Source organism: Geotrypetes seraphini, chromosome 3 (assembly GCF_902459505.1).
Source record: "Geotrypetes seraphini chromosome 3, aGeoSer1.1, whole genome shotgun sequence".
NCBI lineage: Eukaryota > Metazoa > Chordata > Amphibia > Gymnophiona > Dermophiidae > Geotrypetes > Geotrypetes seraphini.
Window position 1 is genome coordinate 90002251 of NC_047086.1, and position 21755 is coordinate 90024005.

The 21755-nt window shown below is 46.0% G+C and overlaps 1 protein-coding gene across 1 annotated transcript in view; it reads right to left on the minus strand.

The window, feature by feature from the left end:
* Positions 1 to 17362, minus strand: part of LOC117357183 — a 36800-nt gene extending 19438 nt beyond the window's left edge. The window contains exons 1-3 of the mRNA XM_033937553.1: positions 17223 to 17362; positions 16074 to 16369; positions 12797 to 15948 (exon numbers count right to left, since the gene is read on the minus strand). Of these exons, the coding sequence (XP_033793444.1) occupies positions 13283 to 15948; positions 16074 to 16369; positions 17223 to 17362 (3102 nt within the window). The 3' untranslated portion in view covers positions 12797 to 13282. The remainder of the gene's footprint in view (positions 1 to 12796; positions 15949 to 16073; positions 16370 to 17222) is intronic.
* Positions 17363 to 21755: the final 4393 nt, after the last annotated feature.

Here is a 21755-nt window from a genome sequence, read left to right on the forward strand (position 1 = left end):
ATTGGGGCTCCGTGGATGACATCACCCACATGTGAGAATATGCTGCCTGCTTGTCCTGGGATAAAATCTATATCAGATAAAAATTATTAAAACTGCATTAATACCGTCTTACCCATAAATGGTAGACGGGACACGGGTTCGTAATTATTCTAAGCTTCAGGATTCAAATTAGACTTTTTCAACACTACTGCACACTTCAACACTACAAGGAATTACCCATCTATTAAAAAATGGATCCCCCCTCCTCCCCATTTTTTCTAAGCATGCAGAGCAAGAGTCCAGGACAGAGGGAGTTGGATTCAAGCACTTTTCTTTAACATAACTACCAATTCATTGATACCCACCTTTGAAAAAGAGAACTAATTTTCCCATCTTCCTTCAATTCCTTTCTCTCCATCAAATCATGTGTCTCCATCTCATCACATCCTTTCTTCCCCTCCATTCACACTGCCCAAACTTATTCAACTTAATATGAATCTTTGATATTTTATCCTGGAATGTTCCCCAATTTCATCTAAATCCAATGACTCAGACCAATTTAGAGGACTGAGTGAGGAATGCAGAATGAAAAATGTAGTTTTATTCCACATGCTGTCGTTTTTAGAGCAGCAAAATATACCTTTTAACAATTCATAACATTTAATATGATCCAAACAAGCCTGCTTATCTTCTTCCTGCAATAACTTCTTCCATTTCCTCTCTGTCTTCCTGGCCTTTTAATTTCTTGCTAAGTACTTGTAAACCACAACTTCTTGCTTCCTTGAAAATACCAACTGACTTTAGTACCATCTCATCCACAAATATACTTTCTCAGTTTGGAGTTTGGGAATGGGGGTGGGGGATACATAGGGAAAATAGAAAATTCTCAAAAGGTCAAAATATAAAACTTCTAATCTAATCTTTTATCTTGTTATACCGCATCATCCCCAAACTAATGTTAGGGTTTGAGGCAGTTAAAAAAAAAGGATTATTAATATAAAGTACTAGTATATTAAAGTAGTCATTCTAAAAGTGTTGGAAAAAGAAAGATTTGATAAGATGTACACATTCTTAGATTAACTGGCAATTCATTCCAATGGAATGAGAAAATAAAGACCTAAATTGAATGCCTTTAAAAGATGGATATACCAAAGATATGCATGAATAGATCTGCGATTTGCTTGTCTAACAAAGTTCAATGTTAAAGGTATAATAGGTTCTGTAGATTGACCATGATAAATTTTTAAAATCATGCAGGCACTTTTAAACTTAGGGCTCCTTTTACGAAGCCACGTTAGCAGTTTAACGCGCATAATAGCGCGCACTAAACCACTAGCCGTGCTAGCCGCTACCGCCTCCTCTTGAGCAGGCGGTAGTTTTTCGGCCAGCGCGGGGATTAGCGCGTGATGAAAAGTCACGCGCGTTAAACCCGCTAGTGTGGCTTTGTAAAAGATGCCCTTAATTCTAGAACTAAGGGGTCCTTTTACAAAGCTGCGCTAACAGTTTTATCGCACGCACCAGATTAGTGCACGCTATAGCACGTGCTAGCCGGAAATCTACAGCCTGCTCAAAAGAAGGTGGTAGCGGCTAGCACGGGCGGCTATCTAGCAGCAGCCCTTCTCCCTTCCTTTTACCTTCCCACTGTCCAGCAGCACCCTTTCCCTGCTCCCCCTGTCCAGCAGCAGCCCTTCTCCCTTAATTTTATCTCACCCCTGTCCAGCAGCACCTCTTCCCTGCTCCCTAAACCGCCGCTTACCTTCCCTCCATCCCGGCTTTCTGGTCTCTTCTGGCCCACCGGCACAAACCACTGCCGCTGCTCTTTATTCACCTCTTCAAAGCAGCCTGCTGAGGATCGCCGTCTGGCTGTAGCAAACTTTGCAGGCCCTCTCCACCTCAGTAGCACATTCCCTCTGACGCGATCATGCCCCTCCTCTGACGCATGAGATCATGTCAGAGGGAACATGCTCCCAAGGTGGAGAGTGGCCTGCAAGGTTCACTACAACCAGCCAGCGATCCTCAGCAGGCTGCTTTGAAGAGGCAAATGAAGAGCAGCAGCGGTGGTAGCGGTTTCTTGTCTGGCAGGCCAATTTTGAACACCCCTGTGGGCCTTAGAGGAGTGAGGGCGGGAGGGAGGAGTCGTCAGCGTGTTCTCTGCCTCCTTGCGTCTGTGATTGCCATTTAAAACTCTGCATGTGCAGTAGGACTGCCAAGGAGCTACGGATCATGGACGCAGAGAACACAAAGTTTGAAGTGCAGTAGGACTGCCACGGAGCTACGGATCACGAACACAGAACACAAAGTTTGAAGTGCGCATGCGTGCTTAGGGTTTTATTATAGTAGATTCCCCTCTTTTGCTGGGTGGCGGTAAGGTTTTTCTGCCATGGCCTCCGTAGCAAACCTTTTTTAAAAATCAGCAGTTCGATGTCCAGATGATGTCAGTTAGTGATTGGAAAGCATAAAAATGTTTTATAGACCAGTGATTCCCAACCCTGTCCTGGAGGAACACCAGGCCAATCGGGTTTTCAGGCTAGCCCTAATGAATATGCATGAGAGAGATTTGCATATGATGGAAGTGATAGGCATGCAAATTTGCTTCATGCATATTCATTAGGGCTAGCCTGAAAACCCAATTGGCCTGGTGTTCCTCCAGGACAGGGTTGGGAACCACTGTTATAGACCTTTTTTATTTTCATTTTAAACATTTATCCCCCAGAACTAGTTTTTAAACTTCCTGCAGTGACCATAGCTTGCTTTACTAGTTCTTTCAGTAAGAGAAAAAGTGCCACCTTGGCTTTTTGAATCCTGCTTGATTTTGTGAGTATTTTGGCTGTTTTTAAACTGTCTATAAATTTTGTATTTGCTTTTAATTGATAGCACTGTTTATGGAATGTGCTACTTCCTTCTATTTTATTGAAAACATAGGTGAATGTGAAAAAATAATGACCTTTAACCCCAGAACTAGGGTTACCAGATTTCCTCTTTAATAAAAGAAGGCACTTGGCCCACCCCAATCCATGCTCCAATCTGCCCCCATCCACACCCTGTTCTGCCCCCAGCCGAACCTCATGTTTCTTTCCCCGAACTCCAGGCCACATCTAGAAGGTCTCCACGCCTCTTGGACATAGATGTGATAACATCATGCTCATGCGCACATGCATGTTATGTCATCAATGCAAAAACCTCCCCAACCCCAAGAAAAACAAACCGACAAGGAGGAGAGACAAGAGAACTCTGACCTTGACCTGAATAAACCTGCAAGAGGTATAATGTGAAACAGGAGAACCCTCAGTAACACAGCCGCCCACTTGGGGAAAGGCTGTCACCGGCTAACACTCAGAAAGAGTGTAAACTGTGAAACATCCCCGGGTTCTTCCTGTTATGTTGTGAGAATAAATCAAGTGCACCCCCAAAAAGTGCTATGTGTGAAAAAAGATATTAATGAATCAAAAAAACACACAAATATATATAGTCAAGAAAACTCTTGTCTCTACTCCTTGTCAGGGGGGCCAAACAAGGAAGGAAAGTGTCCAAATCTGAACCAAGCCAATCAATGAAAGGAAGTACTTAGCTTCTCTAAACAATAGAACAGCCAGCCGATGTGAGACATCATCCGTCCAACGGGACTCCGTTTCGGGGGTGCACACCCCCTTCCTCAGGAACAACTGGACTGTATTAAGACTGGTGATTCCTCCGACGTAGCTTGGAAAGTGAGGCAGAAAATGGCACTTAACGGAGGAGAACGCCTCCAGTTTAAACTGCAGCCACTATTGTAATTGGGTAAAAAAGTCATATGACCCACTGCTTAAGGGAATGAATGAAAATCCATAAATAAGAAAAAAGAAAAAAGAAAAAAGCGAAAAGAAAAAGGAATGTATCAACAAAGTTGGACCCCAAGTAACAATACAGATTTAGGACCAAATTTTGAAAAAGAAACTATTCCAGGTAGGACCACAAAAACTAATATGTAAGATGCCATTCAATATAGTCATTGTGTCCATTAGGGGTTAGGGTCTGGAGTTCGAATATCCAATATTGTTCTCTTCTTTGTAACCACTTGACTTTATTTCCCTGGTAGTCAGCAAACAAATGTTCGATAATGAACCAACGCAAGTCTCGAAACGTATGTCCATATTGAATGCAGTGGGGAACCATGGGAGAGCTCAGTGACTGGGTGTTGATCCGAGATCTGTGTTCTATTAAACGAGTTCTGACAGTTCTTTGTGTACGACCTACATAAATCATGGTACAGGGACATATGATGACGTAAACAGCCCACATAGATTTACAAGTGGTATCAGACTTCAAAGTATATAGTCTGCCAGTGTTAGGATGTTGCCATTGATTCCCCTGAATAGTGGTCTGACAAATATCACATGTGTCGCTACATCTAGTGTGACAACCTTCCCGTATAGCGGGACCCCTGTTCTTACTGTATCTGGAATGGAGCAAATAGTCTCCCAGATTTTTGGCGGGGAAAATCCTGAAAAATCGGGTGGAGCTGTAAAATAGACCAATGTTTCCGGATGCTCTGGGCAACACAGGCAGCGTGATTGGAAAAAGTCAGAACACAGGTGGTGCCATCCGTGTCTTGTGTAGAAGCCGATGATAAAAGGAGTTCCCTGTTTGCAAAAAGGGCCCTATTGAAAGCGTTTTGAAGAACTTTGTGAGGATAACCTCTCTCCTTAAACCTGACGTAGAGTTTCCTTGCTTGTAAACGGAACTCTTTAACGTCAGAACATATCCTACGGACACGAAGAAACTGACTGACCGGTAAGGACTGTTTTAATTTGGTGGGATGACAGCTACTATAGCTAAGATAGTTGTTAACTTCGACAGGTTTTCTATATACTGTAGTGGTTAAAATATGTTCTGACTTGGAAACCCATACATCCAAAAAGGATATATGGGAAGAATTGGACTCCATGGTGAATCTCAAATTGGAGTCCAATGAGTTCAACCAATCTACAAAGTGAGATAGTAATTCTGCCGGTCCCGTCCAAATGCAAAAAACGTCATCAATGAACCTGTACCATGCCTTAATGTATGTATGCCAAACTGAGGAATACAGATGTTGTTCCTCAAACCGTGAAACATACAGGTTGGCAATGCTAGGGGCAGCTGCAGTCCCCATTGCGACCCCATGCGTCTGAAGAAAAAATTGCTGATCAAACTGGAAATAGTTATGATTCAATACCAGTTGTGTTAACTGGATGAGAAAGTCAGCCCTAATCCTGTCATGATGGACGTCCTGCATGAATATTCTGGAGACAAGTTCTAGGGCCGCTGACTGAGGAATATTGGAATACAAGGACTCTAGGTCCATAGTAACCAATATATGAGAGTCTTGGATATCTGTTATGTGAGAAATACATGTCAAGAAGTGAGTGGTGTCTTTTAAATAAGATGGAGCTCGAGCCACTAACGGTTTGAGAAACCAGTCTATAAATTTGGATAGGGGCTCCAGAACCGTGCCCCTGAGGGACACAATGGGTCTCCCTGGGGGACTTTTTTACCCAATTACAATAGTGGCTGCAGTTTAAACTGGAGGCGTTCTCCTCCGTTAAGTGCCATTTTCTGCCTCACTTTCCAAGCTACGTCGGAGGAATCACCAGTCTTAATACAGTCCAGTTGTTCCTGAGGAAGGGGGTGTGCACCCCCGAAACGGAGTCCCGTTGGACGGATGATGTCTCACATCGGCTGGCTGTTCTATTGTTTAGAGAAGCTAAGTACTTCCTTTCATTGATTGGCTTGGTTCAGATTTGGACACTTTCCTTCCTTGTTTGGCCCCCCTGACAAGGAGTAGAGACAAGAGTTTTCTTGACTATATATATTTGTGTGTTTTTTTGATTCATTAATATCTTTTTTCACACATAGCACTTTTTGGGGGTGCACTTGATTTATTCTCACAACATAACAGGAAGAACCCGGGGATGTTTCACAGTTTACACTCTTTCTGAGTGTTAGCCGGTGACAGCCTTTCCCCAAGTGGGCGGCTGTGTTACTGAGGGTTCTCCTGTTTCACATTATACCTCTTGCAGGTTTATTCAGGTCAAGGTCAGAGTTCTCTTGTCTCTCCCCCTTGTCGGTTTGTTTTTCTTGGGGTTGGGGAGGTTTTTGCTTTTGTGATATTTTTTCCTCCCTTACATTTTTTGGGTTTGTGTTTTGTATGTCATCAATGCGACATTTATACAGGCACAGAGGCCCTCCAGATGCGGCAAACTGCCAACATATATCTTCCTACTTGGGACCATGACACCAATAACGCTTCACAACATTTGTTTATCGTTTATTGAACTTGATATACCGCCTTAGTTGCAGCACAATTCAAGGCGGTTTACAATAAAATATATCAAAATAAAAACAAAAAAATTAAGAGAAACGCCATTAAAATAGGATAGTACATTACATTACATTAGTGATTTTTACTCCGCCATTACCTTGCGGTTCACAGCGGATTATAGAAGAGGATTTCTGGACATGTCCAGAGGTGTTACAGAGTAGAGCGGGTTGTTTCAGAGGACTGAAATGTTTCATACGGTGTTAGTTAGTCTTCATAGATTTCTTGAATAGCAGGGTTTTTATTTCTTTTCTGAAAGTTTTGTAGTCTGGGGTCGCAATTAGTAGATTGGAGAGTTGGTGATCTAGTTTTGCTGCCTGTGTAGCTAGAAGGCCTTCGTACAGTTTTTTCCGTTTGATGTCTCTGATTGAAGGTATGTGAATGGTGTCTGGGTTCTCCTATATCTGGTTGTGGTAGTTTGGATTAGGCGGTTATTCAAGTAGGCTGGGCTGTCACCATTTATGGATTTAAATAATAGACAGTAGAATTTAAATAGTATTCTTGCTTGAATTGAGAGCCAGTGTGAGTCGAGGTATGCCTCGGTGATGTGGTTGTGTTTTCTTAATGAATAGATTAGTCTCAGGGCTGTGTTTTGTACTGTTTATAGTTGTTTTATCATTGTTGCAGGGCATGGGAGATAAAGGATGTTGCAGTAGTCAAAGAGACCTAGGAGTAGTGACTGGACCATGAGCTGGAATTGTTTTCTGTCAAAGAATTTTTGAACTTGCCTTAGGTTTCTCATTACCGCGAATAGTCTATCACTGCAAAAATGTGTGTTCTACTAGTTACAAAGTTAACAGAAAGAACATTCAGAGAGAAGTTTTCAAAAGAATTTGAAAACGACAATTTGATTATTCCAAATGTAAGCTGGATCTATTGCAAAGAATGCTGAATTTCTAGTTCTCTCCCATTTTGTTTTTGAGGGATGTGGAATTACTAATCTATTGTCCCGTAAAGATCGAAGAACCCTTGAAGGGGAATATGGGATGATTAGTGATGCCAGAATACCTAGTCTTGTTAACATGTTCAGCACACAGATAAACTCTATGCAAATACAGCACGTGCTATTCCGCGCGTTAAGGCCCTAGCGCACTTTGCAAAAGGAGTCCTACAAGTCCTAATATACACAAACAAAACCCTAAGATGCCAGATTCTGCGTATAGTACAACACAAGTGAAATAGAAATATGTTTCTTCCTGAACAGTGCGAAATATAGACAGCAGATGTAAATTCTGAAAACTAACACATTTCAATCACTAAATTGAAAATATTTTTTATTTTATTTATTTAAAATATTTATAATCTGCTTTATACCAAAGCAGCTCACAGTAAGCATACATAATATAAAAGGACATAACATATCTTCAATAATATCATTCGCAATAAAACAATAAAATAGAACAGGAATTAAGAAGGGAGAGTCCCATCTCACAGAATAGATATAACTTTCTCACATCAATAAAAGGCCTGAGCAAAGAAATGTGTTTTTAGTCATTTTCTAAAGACACAGGATTGCGAAGATCTGCAACGTGACATAAACACGCTTGAGAAATGGGACACGACATGGCAAATGAGGTTTAATGTGTATAAGTGTAAGGTGATGCATGTCGATAACAAAAATCTTATACACTGGATGGGGCCAGGGGTAAGCCTAACACTGGCAACCCGGCTCCCGCCTCAGGTGCAAGTATTAGCATTCTTAGGAGAACCACTCTGGAAAAAACACAGCAGAGAAAAAGAAAAGGGGAAAAAAAAAAACCTTCCACCAATAATTGCCAGTTCCAAGTTTTATTATCCAGTTCAACTGCACTGGTTCTAATACAGCCCCACCGGCTAATGATGCTTAGAAAAGATTTATCACAAACAAAGTTCTCTTTTACAGCAAAACATTTCCTTTTAAAAAGGATTTCTTTCTCATAGTTCTGCTGCCATTCTTTGCACAGTTCTGGGCAGCATTCTGGTTTCAAGAACTTATATACAAGAGTTTAGCTTCACTCTTTTTAGGCTTGGCACAATTATCGTATTGAGCCCACTGTTTCTTCAGGAAATTCTCCTCACCTGACTGCCTGAAGTATGAATATCCCACTGACCCTTCTTATTTCTGGGCAGTGGGCTGGGAACCATCCACCCTTGTTTTAATGGTCTAAGATTCCCCTCCCAAAAGTTCCCACTATCAGGGATGTGCATTGTCAGGTCACTGAATCCACTCTGGGCTTTATTCTGCTTTTAAGGTTAGTTAGCATTACCCATCCCCCACTCACTATGCTTTGCTTGCATACAGGGATTCTGGTTTAAATTCTGTTGCTAACCAATCCTCACATTCACACACCAAACACTCATGCATTATACAGTCCCTCATAAGGACAGAAATGTTTCTTTTAAGTACTTTAGACCATTGTTATAGAACAAACTTTCATTCCCTTCCCCTGACTCATGCTGCATTCAGGCATATAGTATAGGGCTTCTGGGCTGCAGTCTATTTCATTCTCCTCAGAGATATATCCCTATACTTTAATAGGAGACTCCTCACTCTCTGAAGCTGGGTACAAGCTATCCTCTGGCGCAGCATTTGGCCAGCCCTGCTCATAGAGCTTTTCCCTTCTAATTAGCCTCTGCTTGGGAAGCAAAGTTTTGTCAGTATGGCAGTGCTGTGGGAATGGAGGTTTCTTAGCAGAAGGCAGTAAGATAGAGCTCCTAGTCTTCAGTTCCCTGTTCTATGAGGAACGTCCTTCCCTCCAGGTTCCTGATTGCCTGGATGTATTCTCAGCTGGCCTTGATTTATCTTGCTGGGGAACTTTCACTGCTCTAACCACATTCTGCCTGTCAGCTCCACCTCTTTCCTTAACCCTTGCTGTGTCAGATTGCCTGACTAGAGGTTTAACTGGATAATTAACAGATAGTTTATAAAAGTGACTTGGAACAGGTATTTTGTTCTTCTCTGCCTTCCCTTCTCTGTTCTGCCCTGCCTGTCTAATCTTAGCACTTGGAACAGAGTTAATGGGCAACTTCCTTGGCTTAGGAATAGGCACATTTGCTTTAGTGGCAGGGTTTAAAACAGATTTTGAACCAGTGACAGGGGCTTCCCTGTCACAACATGAATACAGGATGTCCATTGCAGTACTCAGAGGGACACTCCAGGAAAGAGACTTGGGAGTACTGGTCAACAAGTTAATGAAGCCATCTGCGCAATGTGCGGTGGCGGTGAAAAGGGCAAACAGAATGCTAGGAAAGATTAAGAAGGGGATCGCAAACAGATCGTAGAAGGTTATCATGCCACTGTACCAGGCCATGGTATGCCCCCACTTGGAATACTGCATCCAGCATTGGTCGCCGTACATGAAGAAGGACACAGTACTACTCGAAAGGGTCCAAGAAGAGCGACTAAAATGGTTAAGGGGCTGGAGGAGTTGCCGTACAGTGAGAGATTAGAGAAACTGGGCCTCTTCTCCCTTGAAAAGAGGAGACTGAGAGGGAACATGATCAAAACATTCAAGATAATGAAGGGAATAGACTAAGCAGATAAAGACAGATTGTTCACCCTCTCCAAGGTAGGGAGAACGAGAGGGCACTCTCTAAAGTTGAAAGGGGATAGATTCTGTACAAAGGTAGGGAAGTTCTTCTTCACCCAGTGAGTGTGAATGCTCTTCCAGAGGCTGTTATAGGGGAAAGCACCCTCCAGGGATTCAAGACAAAGTTAGACAAGTTCCTGCTGAACCAGAATGTATGCAGGTAAGGCTAGACTCAGTTAGGGCACTGATCTTTGACCTAAGGGCTGCCGCATGAGTGGACAGCTGGGTACAATGGACCACTGGTCTGACCCATCAGCGGCAATTCTTATGTTCTTATGTTCCACAAAATCTCAACGTTCCTGACAATGCATTCCATAAATCAGGACCCGCAACAGAAAAACAAGAGTTCATTATGCTCACATCTCACTTCTTCCCTTTAACAAATGTCCAGTAGCAGACATTTTTCAGACCTCAGTGATATAGTCAGCTTGTACAATGTCAAACACTTCGACAAGTAATCAGGTAGAATGTCAAAGATTCCCTGTTGAACAAATTTCAGGATTTTGAATTGTATACAAAAGCAAATTGGCAGCTTCTTCAAAATAGGAGAAATGTGTTCATAATGAGATGTACCTATTAAAATCCTAGCTGCTGAGTTCTGAATAGTCTGTAATGTTTTTATACAGACTGAAGGCATGCCCAAATAAATGCCATTACAATAACCAAGCTTTGACAGAACCACTGTCTGCAGCACCTATCTAAAATCCTAACTAGATATAATATTCTTCAGCTGAGATAGCTTTTGCATGGCAAAGTATGCAATCTGTACATCTCTTGCCACTTGTGATTCAGATAATTTTACATCAAGGATAACATGGGGTCACGTGATGAGGCTTAGCTGAGCGGAGGCTTCCAGCCCGAGCTCCGTTCCTTTCCAGCCCTTCCAGCCTTTAATTGCTGTGCTTACCTCGTGGCCGGGTTTACTTTTTGGTCTCCATGACACGCTGAGACATCGCAGAACAAGGTGGTGGCGCGACTTTGCCTCGGGGATAGCGTCGGGTCCTGGGTCATGCCCTCGAAGACTCCGCGGCCCGTCAAACTGCGACAGACCACGCTCCCCTCCAATATGGCGGCCGCCAACGCTTCTCCTAAAACCACCGTCGCGCTGCAGGAGGAGACTATCAGGGAGCTGACTCGGCATCTGTCGGCCCTGATTGATGACAAATTTGCACGTTTCCAGGCGGCGGTGGACGAGATGAAGGATTGTGTCGAGCGCCAAGGGTCCCAGATTACCCAGCTAGAACAGCGGGTTTCGGCCCGGGAAGATGCGGCAGGGCTGACTGAGACGCGGGTCCGGGACTTGGAAGCCACCTGCAAGTTGCTCCACTCCCGTCTGGAAGACCAGGAGAACAGGGGGCGGCGAAATAATCTGAGGCTCATTGGTCTCCCTGAGCGGGTCAAAGACACGGAGCTGAGAGACCTAATGGAAAAATGGCTGCCAGAACAGGTGGGCTTGCACCCTGCAGCAGGAGGCTGTGTGATTGAGCGGGTGCATCGCATTGGGACTTCGAGAGGGGATGAGGCGCGCCCCAGACCGGTGATTGCCCGCTATCTGAATGCAGCTGTTAAGGATCGTATTCTGGCGATGTTCCGCAGATCTGGGACTTTGGCTTATGAAGGGGCGAAGCTCCTGCTTTTCAATGACTACTCGGCTGATGTGGCGGGGAGACGGAGGGCCTTGGCTCCCTACTGCACGGAGCTCCGGAACCGTGGTATGAAATTTGCTGTCCTCTATCCAGCCAGGGTCCGGATTCACACATCTGAAGGGGCTCGTCTGTGCGAGAACAAGGAGGAGCTGCAGGCCTTTTTGGCGGAGCGCCGTGGGGAGGCTGCGTCCTAGGTTGTCTGGTCCTGCCATACCAGGTCCTTGCTTCACTGACTTCTTAAGGCTCATATGGGATCCTTCTGTGGACTGGGGGAGCGAGGTGGTGCCGTTCGTGACTCTTGGTGCCGGGGGGTGGCCCCTAGGGGGGCTCCCTTGGCTTCTGACTGCTCTGTCCCAGTTCACTTTGGGGCCTGTCCTTTTCTGGCGCCTGGACTGTGTTCCCCCCCCGAGATGGATGGCGGACTTTGTATTGTCCGCAATGCTGGCTTATACTGCTTTCCGGGGGGGGGGGGGAGCTCTGTTCGTGTATTTTGTTTATCTGTTTATTTGCTTGTATAGGTTGGGGACATTACTGATTCTATATGTCTGCTCGACTCCGGAGTGGAGGCAACTCATTTGGGGGTTGCTCACCTTCATGGGATCGATGGAGACTGTGGCCCACTGTAATGCAGAACAATCCTGTATAACTATTACAATGGAACCTTTCACCAATTGCACCCAGACGTGTGGCCCGGAAAGGAGCCACCCTGCAGGACTGGATTCCAAGATGGAATCAAGAACAACACAAAGTCAATATCATCTATTTCTTCAAAAACATAGTCATATTTATTCTTCCTGAATTCAGGTAAGTAGTTTTCTCTAGACGAATGTTCAAACAGCTGCATCAACAATGAGAAACAACTCACATAGTACAAAGCCAGCATACAAACCAGTCTTTGCTTTGTCTTCAGAACTGAGGACACTTCAGCTGTGCCCAGGGTTTGTAGTCCACCTCAATCCAAACCCAGACTGCTATTTTCAAAATCAAACAAAAAAACAAAGCAACAATACAGTCTTAGGCATTTATCTTCACCTCCCAGAAGTGCCACAGTTTCTACAAGCCTCTGGCTAGTTTCATATATTGCCAGGAAAAAAAAACAGGGAGTGATAGGTTTTGCAAACAAACAGTCATTAGTTTGACTCTCACAATTCCCACCCAGGATAACAGCAAAACCTCTCCCCAATAATCACTCCCCAAGCTTGAAAAATAGCAAGAACAAAAAAGAAAATATTCTCTAACAGTCCAGCATCCAAAATCACACTCACTGTTTGGAAATGGAGGCAAAGTCCACCTGCATTGCTTCAGTGACTTGAGGAGCAAATTCTGAACAGCCTTCCTCCAATTCCATAGGCAGCTCTTCAGGGAACACAGGATCCTCAACCTGACCTTCCTCTAGCACCTCCATTGGAACGGGGCCATCGCTCCTGCTTGGCTGAGAAGACTTTTTAGGGAGGAAAGGATTAAACCTCCTCCCCAGCTGGCTTCCCTCTCTGTTCTTACACACAGGTTTAAGTACCTTGGGGAAACGCCCTGCTTTGTCAGCCCTGGCACTGTTCCAAGGGCCTCTTGGGCTCCCCCGGTGGACAGTGTTATTATTATGTTCAGGAACTACCTGTCCCTTCCCAATTCCTCTCCAGGATTTCTTTTCTTCTACTTTTTTCTCTGTCCTACCTGGGACCTGAGCAGGGAGAATCTCTGGCTGGTCACATACCCCCACCCTTAGACGATGCTTATCCCTATAAGCACCAGAATTACCGGTGTTTTCGGGTGCGATCTTTCTTCCCTTCAGGGCGAGAATTAGGGCACAGATTATCAAAATCCTCAGGCCAACGCAAAACTGGCGGGTTCAACGTTTCAGTTTCTATCCTTCCTGTATGAACCTCAGTCTCCTCTAAGTCATCAATTCTGCTAGTTATAGCTGTCATAACCTGTGCTAATTCCTCAAAACGTTCCTGGACTTGATCTTGAAAGTGGGTAACACTACCCCCCACGTGTTTCACTGAGTCCTTAATATTGCCTAGTTGAACAGCTTGATGCTCTATCTGGGCTTTATTATTCAGGTTTTGTTTACTCAGAGTAGTGGGTTCAATCCCTTGGCTAGCCCAAAGTTCTTGTTCGGCCTGCAATTTTTTTAGTTGCTGTAAAAGTTCTTTTTGACAGACCTGATCATCAGTTACCTGGGTCTGAATCTCTTGCATCTGAGTTTTTACTTGGTCAACTAACTTCTTTACACTGTCCATTTGTTGTTGTCCCTGGGTTATCATCTCCTGTTTTAAACTTTCTTTTAATTCTACCATGCCCATATTGACAGGTGATCTATCTACCGGGACAGATCTGGACACAACCTCCAAGCATTCCTCTCTCAGTGCTTTCATTTCGTCTTTCCACTGAGATTCCTGCCGGACCGTGAACTCCTGGATATTATTACGTAAAGACATTATCTCCTGCTGGAGGTGTATCACACTTTCCTTAAAGTCACCTCCTTTGTTGTCCGGGCACGAGTTTATTTCTGGCTCTGTCTTCTCCCTAAGGGAGTTCTCCCCTGAGGAACCAAAACCTTTATTACCCCTACTGGTTTCCCTAAGGTGTACCCAACGCTCCAACTTTGTGTGCCAAATCCTTTCGCATATCATTTGGGCTACCTTGTCTCCACACGCTACCTTATACTCACTATCCCCTTGGTTTACCAGAAGGACAGAAACATTGCCTCTATAATCAGGGTCAATAATTCCTGCTGCCACATCGAGGCAATGTTCCCTGGCCAACCCTGACCGGGGTCCGATTCGAATATAAGATCCTGGGGGAGGTGAGACTTGTAAGTCTGTTTTAACTAACGCCCTACCTTTCGCGGGAATGACCTGGTCATGAGCCGCATAAATATCATAGCCCGCCGCTTTAGCGTATGCTTGAGTGGGTGTTTTAGCCTTATCGGAAAGTGGGACCCACCTAAGTGTGGGCCGCCATCCTGGTCCACCTTTAGACGAAGAAAATCGTTTTGTTTTTCTTTTCTCCTTCCTATTCCCATACCCATCCTTAACCTGTGCCCCCAACACCAGTTTAGGATGGGAACTGGACATTACTTTGGCTTTACCCCTTTCCAGGTTACTTCTTCTTACTGCTTCCTGCCATCCTGACCAATCCCTTCCTAGAATTAAAGGAAAGGGACAAGCTTCTATGATAGCCACCGATAGGTCATACATTTTCCTATCATAACCAAATGCTATCTTACCCAAAGGATACCTTCTTAAATCCCCATGCACACATCTTACATCTATTCTACTTCCTTTTCCCTTCCTAGGGTTGGAAGTCTCACACTGCCTCCAGAATAATCTGGAAACTACCGATTGCTCCGCTCCGGTATCGATCAAGGCCTGCATCCTTTTACCCGCCAGCCAAACTGGGACCTGACATTTTAGCTCATCTGATCCCTTAGACTCCTGTAGTGCCACAAAATCCCTTCTCTCCTGGCAGAACTTTTGTAAATGTCCTGATTTACCACACCTATAACATTTTCTTCCATTTCCCTGTATGTTAGTTCTAGCTGAGGGGGATGGAGAATCTTTACATGGGACTTTCTTATTCCAATCCTTATCCGCTTCTACAGGATTCTGTCTAAATGAGTTAGCTTGTTTTATACCTGAGCCTTCTCCTATGAGTTCTTGAGAGTCAAGATAAGCCTCCGCTACTTCCAGCACCTGTCCCAGGGTTTTACAGTTTTGTTTTTTTATCCATGATTTAATATTTTTAGGGACCGCTTCCAACAATTGTTCCTTCACTATTTCCACAAATAGTGCCCTTGCATCATTCAGAAAAGGCTGTAACCATTTTTCTGCCAACTTGGTAATGCGTTGGAGTAGTGCTTTAGGCCTTTCTGAATGTAGCATTTGGGTGGCCCTAAACTTCTGCCTATAATGTTCCCCAGTAAATCCCAAGTAATCTAGGATATGGGTTTTTACAGACAGGTAATTGTTGGCCTGCTCCGGCCCTAGAGTTTGAAAGGCGGCTAGGGATTCCCCAGCCAAGCAGGGCAACAGTCTAAAGACCCACTGTTCCTGAGGCCATCCTGCAGCTACCGCTATGCGCTCAAATGAGCATAGAAAATCATCTGGAGCATCTCCGGGCGCAATCTTGCACAGGTTTACATTAGACAAAGTAGCCAATCCTACCGGGGTCTGAGGTAGCACACCCTGCATTCCCGTATGAAGCGGTTGCGCCGTGGTCTGCTGTAAGATCTGAGCAAAAATCTTTGACTGTTCTTGCATGCTTGCCAGCAATTCTCCGTGTTGGCGTAGCATAGTGTCCTGGCTGGCTTGCCAACGCTCCTCGCTGGTCCTTAGGATGCCTTTTAGCTCCTCCGCCTGTCTCTGACGTTCGCCAGCTAATGCCGCCAATATCTGGGTCTGCTCCATAGCAAAACCTAGAAAACAAAAACAACAAGAGAAGGAACCCAAGTGTGGCCGCTTGGTAATAGTGTCCTCCCCTTGCTAGCCTCCCCAGCTTCCAGTCCTCCCCAACCAACACCACTTTATCCTCACCAGCTACCCCTAGGTACTCTTACCGGAGGTACTGGTGAGTCTTCGCATTCGTGCTGATTGGGTGCACCTCCCGTGCTGTATCCGGTCTGGAACTGGTCTCCGGCTCGGTCCACTGGTTCCTCTGGGCGCTCCTGGAACTCGGCTCTGGAAGACTGGAACTCCGGTCTGTCTCCTTCCTCCTCCGACCACCAACTGAGCTCCACGCTGTCCTCTACAGGATATGCGGTTGTTTTGGATTCTTGGTTTCCGGTTTCCGGCTGGAAACTCCTCCTTAGACTTGGACACAGGAACTCCAGCCAAAGTCTTTCAAAAACAAAAGGTTTCTCCAAACAAAACAATATGGTCAATAGTTCAACAATCTTCAAAGAACATCCACGACACGCCAGTCCAAAATATGGCGCAGCAAAAGAAAAACATTTATTTATTTTTTTTTTTTTTCCCAATTTCAGTTCCTCGGGTGTCCTGCAGGAGGTGCTACATCCCACTTCTGACACCAAAATTATGTGGCCCACTGTAATGCAGAACAATCCTGTATAACTATTACAATGGAACCTTTCACCAATTGCACCCAGACGTGTGGCCCGGAAAGGAGCCACCCTGCAGGACTGGATTCCAAGATGGAATCAAGAACAACACAAAGTCAATATCATCTATTTCTTCAAAAACATAGTCATATTTATTCTTCCTGAATTCAGGTAAGTAGTTTTCTCTAGACGAATGTTCAAACAGCTGCATCAACAATGAGAAACAACTCACATAGTACAAAGCCAGCATACAAACCAGTCTTTGCTTTGTCTTCAGAACTGAGGACACTTCAGCTGTGCCCAGGGTTTGTAGTCCACCTCAATCCAAACCCAGACTGCTATTTTCAAAATCAAACAAAAAAACAAAGCAACAATACAGTCTTAGGCATTTATCTTCACCTCCCAGAAGTGCCACAGTTTCTACAAGCCTCTGGCTAGTTTCATATATTGCCAGGAAAAAAAAACAGGGAGTGATAGGTTTTGCAAACAAACAGTCATTAGTTTGACTCTCACAATTCCCACCCAGGATAACAGCAAAACCTCTCCCCAATAATCACTCCCCAAGCTTGAAAAATAGCAAGAACAAAAAAGAAAATATTCTCTAACAGTCCAGCATCCAAAATCACACTCACTGTTTGGAAATGGAGGCAAAGTCCACCTGCATTGCTTCAGTGACTTGAGGAGCAAATTCTGAACAGCCTTCCTCCAATTCCATAGGCAGCTCTTCAGGGAACACAGGATCCTCAACCTGACCTTCCTCTAGCACCTCCATTGGAACGGGGCCATCGCTCCTGCTTGGCTGAGAAGACTTTTTAGGGAGGAAAGGATTAAACCTCCTCCCCAGCTGGCTTCCCTCTCTGTTCTTACACACAGGTTTAAGTACCTTGGGGAAACGCCCTGCTTTGTCAGCCCTGGCACTGTTCCAAGGGCCTCTTGGGCTCCCCCGGTGGACAGTGTTATTATTATGTTCAGGAACTACCTGTCCCTTCCCAATTCCTCTCCAGGATTTCTTTTCTTCTACTTTTTTCTCTGTCCTACCTGGGACCTGAGCAGGGAGAATCTCTGGCTGGTCACAAGACATAATCTGCATTGGGCTATTATTATTATTGTTGTTCTCTGAAGGTTCTGGGATTTGCACTGCATTTCCTAAGTTTTTGCACTGTTTATTGTTTCTCTGTTCTTTTGTGGATGGGCTGGAGGGGGGCGGGGGAGGGTTATATGGGGATGTTTTTTACCTTTTGGTTTTGGGGGTTGTGGGTGATGGGGGGGAGGGCAAGCCTGCCTGGTGGTAGGGGATGGGATGTGTACATTGTTGTAGTGAAGGGGGAGGGGAATAGGGTGCGGGCTGTGTGGTTGGGGGGGTTTGTGTGGGGGTTGTTTGTGTGTTGGCTTTGGGGTATGTCTGTGGGGTGTGGATGGCAGGGTGGGGGGAGGGGGAGGCGAGGTTGTGGGTACTCTTTTCTCCATGGGATCCTCCAGAATTGGCAGGGAAGGGTTGTTGTGGTACGATGGGGGATCTGGAGGGTTTCCCTGCTGCACTCCCCGGGTTTTTGCATGGTGGGGAGGTGGGGGGTGGGTAGGAGTGGATGGGTGGGGGTTGCAGTATGGGGGGGTTGGGGGTTGGTTTGGCCTTGGAGGGGGGAGGGCTGGGTTAGGGGGTGGGTATCCCCTGGCGACGGGGAGTCTTTCTCTCCTTTCCTTTTTCCCGGAGGGCTCTGCTGGGAGGCTCTTTGGGAATATGAGACCCTATGTTTTTCTTTCTTGTTTCTTTGCAGATCACATGGATATGGCTGATCTGACTTATATTACTCTTAATGTGGATGGTCTCCACTCTCCCATCAAACGTAAGAAGGTGATGTCTTTCCTGAAGAGGGAAAGGGTGTCAGTGGCTTTCCTCCAGGAGACCCACCTTACATCCAGTGAACATTCCAAGTTGGTCAGGGATTGGGTGGGGGAGGCGGTGTACTCTTCTTATAACTCCAGACAGCGTGGGGTCGCGATTCTTATCAATAAAGCGGTGGTGGCAGTTACGCATAAGACCATTGTGGATCCCCAGGGCCGTTTTGTCCTTTGGGCTGGCACCCTTCAGGATCGATCGGTGCTCTTGTGCAATATTTATGGCCCTAATGTGTATGATCACTCTTTCTTTTCCACTGTGCTTGCTCATATTTTGGCCTTGCCTAATTACGAGCCCATTCTGGCGGGGGATTTCAACATCACTAGTGATCCCACCTTAGACTGCAGACCTCCGAGGGCGGTGCGGGGCGATAATGAGCGCATTGGCGTAAATTTTTTGATGAGCGAGCTGGGACTGGTAGATGTGTGGAGAACTCACCATCCTGGGGAAGTGGATTTTACGTTTTACTCCGCAGTGCATCATACCCACTCCCGGTTGGATTACATCTTGATGCCGTCACAGGCCATTGGTAGGGTGGTACGTACTCACATCCTCGATGTTCCCTTCAGTGACCACGCGGCAGTCTCCCTTACCTTGCACTGGCAGGGTCCTGTCCATGATCGTATATGGCGCTTGAACCCTTCACTTTATTTAGATAAAACATTTCATGCATATCTTGAAACGGAATGGGATTTTTACTGTCAAACTAATGGTGGGGGAGAGGTATCTGATACCATTTTCTGGGAAGCTGCTAAGGCCTTTCTTCGGGGACGTATTATCGCCTATACGGTGGCACAACGTCGGAAACGCGACGCAGTTTTGGTATCTCTCACTCGTCAATTACGTCTGTGTAGGAGTGCCTTGCATGCCGCACCTTCGGAGGCCTGTAGGGCGGAATATCTGAGCCTGCGTAAACAAATTGATGTTATTTTTACTGAAAGAGCTATGTCTCATATTGACGTCTACAAGTTTCGGTTGTATCAATGGGGCAATAAGGCGGGTAAATTATTGGCCAATCTGGTGCGCCCATTTCGTAAGGCTACTCGTATCTCTCGCATACGGGCGAGCGTTGACACGGTTTACACAGGGGAGGCTGAGATTCAAGATCAATTTGTTCGTTTTTACCAGAACCTATACGGTCCGGGCCCTTATGATCTGGAGGCGCGTGACACTTTTTTCCGGGACCTTGTGTTACCCCGAGTATCGGACCAGCAATTAAGCCTGCTGAATGCCCCTATTTCGTGTGATGAGATTACCACTGCGGTGGGGGCGTTGAAACTCGCGAAGGCTCCTGGACCGGATGGTATGGGACCAGAATTCTATAAGATTCTGAAATTTAAAGTGGGACCGGCATTGGCGGCCATGTACGCTGACATGCAGAGTACGGGACGGGTTCTCCCTGCTCAGAGCCATGCCCATGTGGTGGTCCTACCGAAGCCTGGAAAGGATCCGGAGCTGGTGGGCTCATACCGGCCGATATCCCTTTTGAACCAGGACATGAAACTCCTTACAGCAATTCTGGCGCGCCGATTGGCTCAAGTGATTCCTCACTTAGTTCATACTGATCAGGTGGGCTTTGTCCCGGGCCGATTTGCCTCTGCCAATATCTTGCGGGAGATGGTGGCCCTTGGGGAGGGTAGGACTCGCACAGGGGATGATCTCTTGGCTAGCTTGGATGCGGAGAAGGCCTTTGATAAAGTGACTTGGCCTTATCTTTTCTGGGTTGTGCAGCAGTTCGGTATCTCTGGGGCCTTCCATCAATGGATTACTTATCTCTATACGTCTCCTACGGCCCAGTTGCTTATCAATAAGTGTCGTACGCAGTCCTTCTCGTTGTATAGGGGTACGCGGCAGGGCTGCCCACTGTCTCCGCTTTTGTTTATCCTATCTCTGGAGCCTCTGGCCCAAAAGATCAGGACTTGTTCAGATATTTCAGGCATCTGGGTGGGCGCTGAGGAGTGTAAGGTCTCTCTTTTTGCGGACGATATGCTGCTCTTTGTGAGTAGGGCGCGGGAATCGATTCCCTGTCTGACTGCCCTTATTGGGCAGTTTGGGGCATTTTCGGGACTTTGCATTAATTTTAGTAAGTCAGAGGCCCTTCCAGTTTCCTCCCCGTGTGCCTCGCGTTCTGATCCTGGGTTTCCATTCCGTTGGGCTGCGGGGGAACTCAAATACCTGGGTATTTTCCTTGGAGCAGACTGGTCCACTGTGTATCGCCGGAACATATCTGATCGATTGAAAACATTGCAAGACTCTTGTGTGCGATGGGGGGAGCTGCCTCTTTCTTTGTGCGGCAGAATTGCTTTGGTGAAGATGGTGCTGCTCCCCAAACTTCTCTATCCTTTGCAGATGATCCCTATCTGGATTAAGGCGGTGGATGAACGTTTCTATCGATCTACTATTGGCTCCTTTATTTGGCACAATCGGAGGGCAAGAATTAGTTGGCGGAAGCTTACTCTGAGTAGGGAGGGGGGGGGCTGGCTTTACCAGATCTACGCTTGTACAATGTCGCTGCCCTGATGAGATGGGTCCATGAGCTTTTTACGGATGTTCCTCGTTTTGCCCCAGGGGGGCTGTTCGATTCTTGGACGACACCCCATAGAGCTTTTGCTTGTTTGACTTGCCCCCAGTGGAGGCTCCCTCGATTGGGTCTTGCTTCGGTTTGGTTCCTTCCCCTTTGTAGGGCACTGCGGTGGTGGAGACATCGGATTGGTCGGGGACAGGGCAACTGGGCTCTTCAACTGATCAGTCACAATCCTGACTTTCCCCCGGGGGTGGGACCCCCAGCGGGAGTGGAGACGCGATTCGGCCCCTGTTTCTGCCTGGGTCATGTGTCTGCGCTGAGCTCTGATCCTTTTGTTTTTCCCTCCTTTGACACCCTACGTATTCAGTGGGACCTGCCGCGTATGCCCTTTTTCGCTTACCTCCAGTTGAGGCATTTTTACATGGCTAGCCTTCGTCGTACTCCTGGGGGTGGCTCTTTTCTACGGGTGGACCTGATTTTCTTGTCCCTACCTCCGGCTCTCAATTCCTTATCCTTTTGGTATCGGACGGCAAGGGCGGAGAGGGCAAATACTTTGTTGCCTGACCTGGCTGCTCGATGGTCTGGAGACTTGGGGGAGGAGGTCACGTCGGGGGAGCTTCAAGCATGTTTCTCCAATGTTACCTCGGGGGCCCGCAGTGTACAGCTTCAGGAACTTCAGTTCAAATTGCTTCATCGTTCCTTTTTTACTCGGCTTCGGGGTCTGCAGGCGGGTCTGTGGGATTC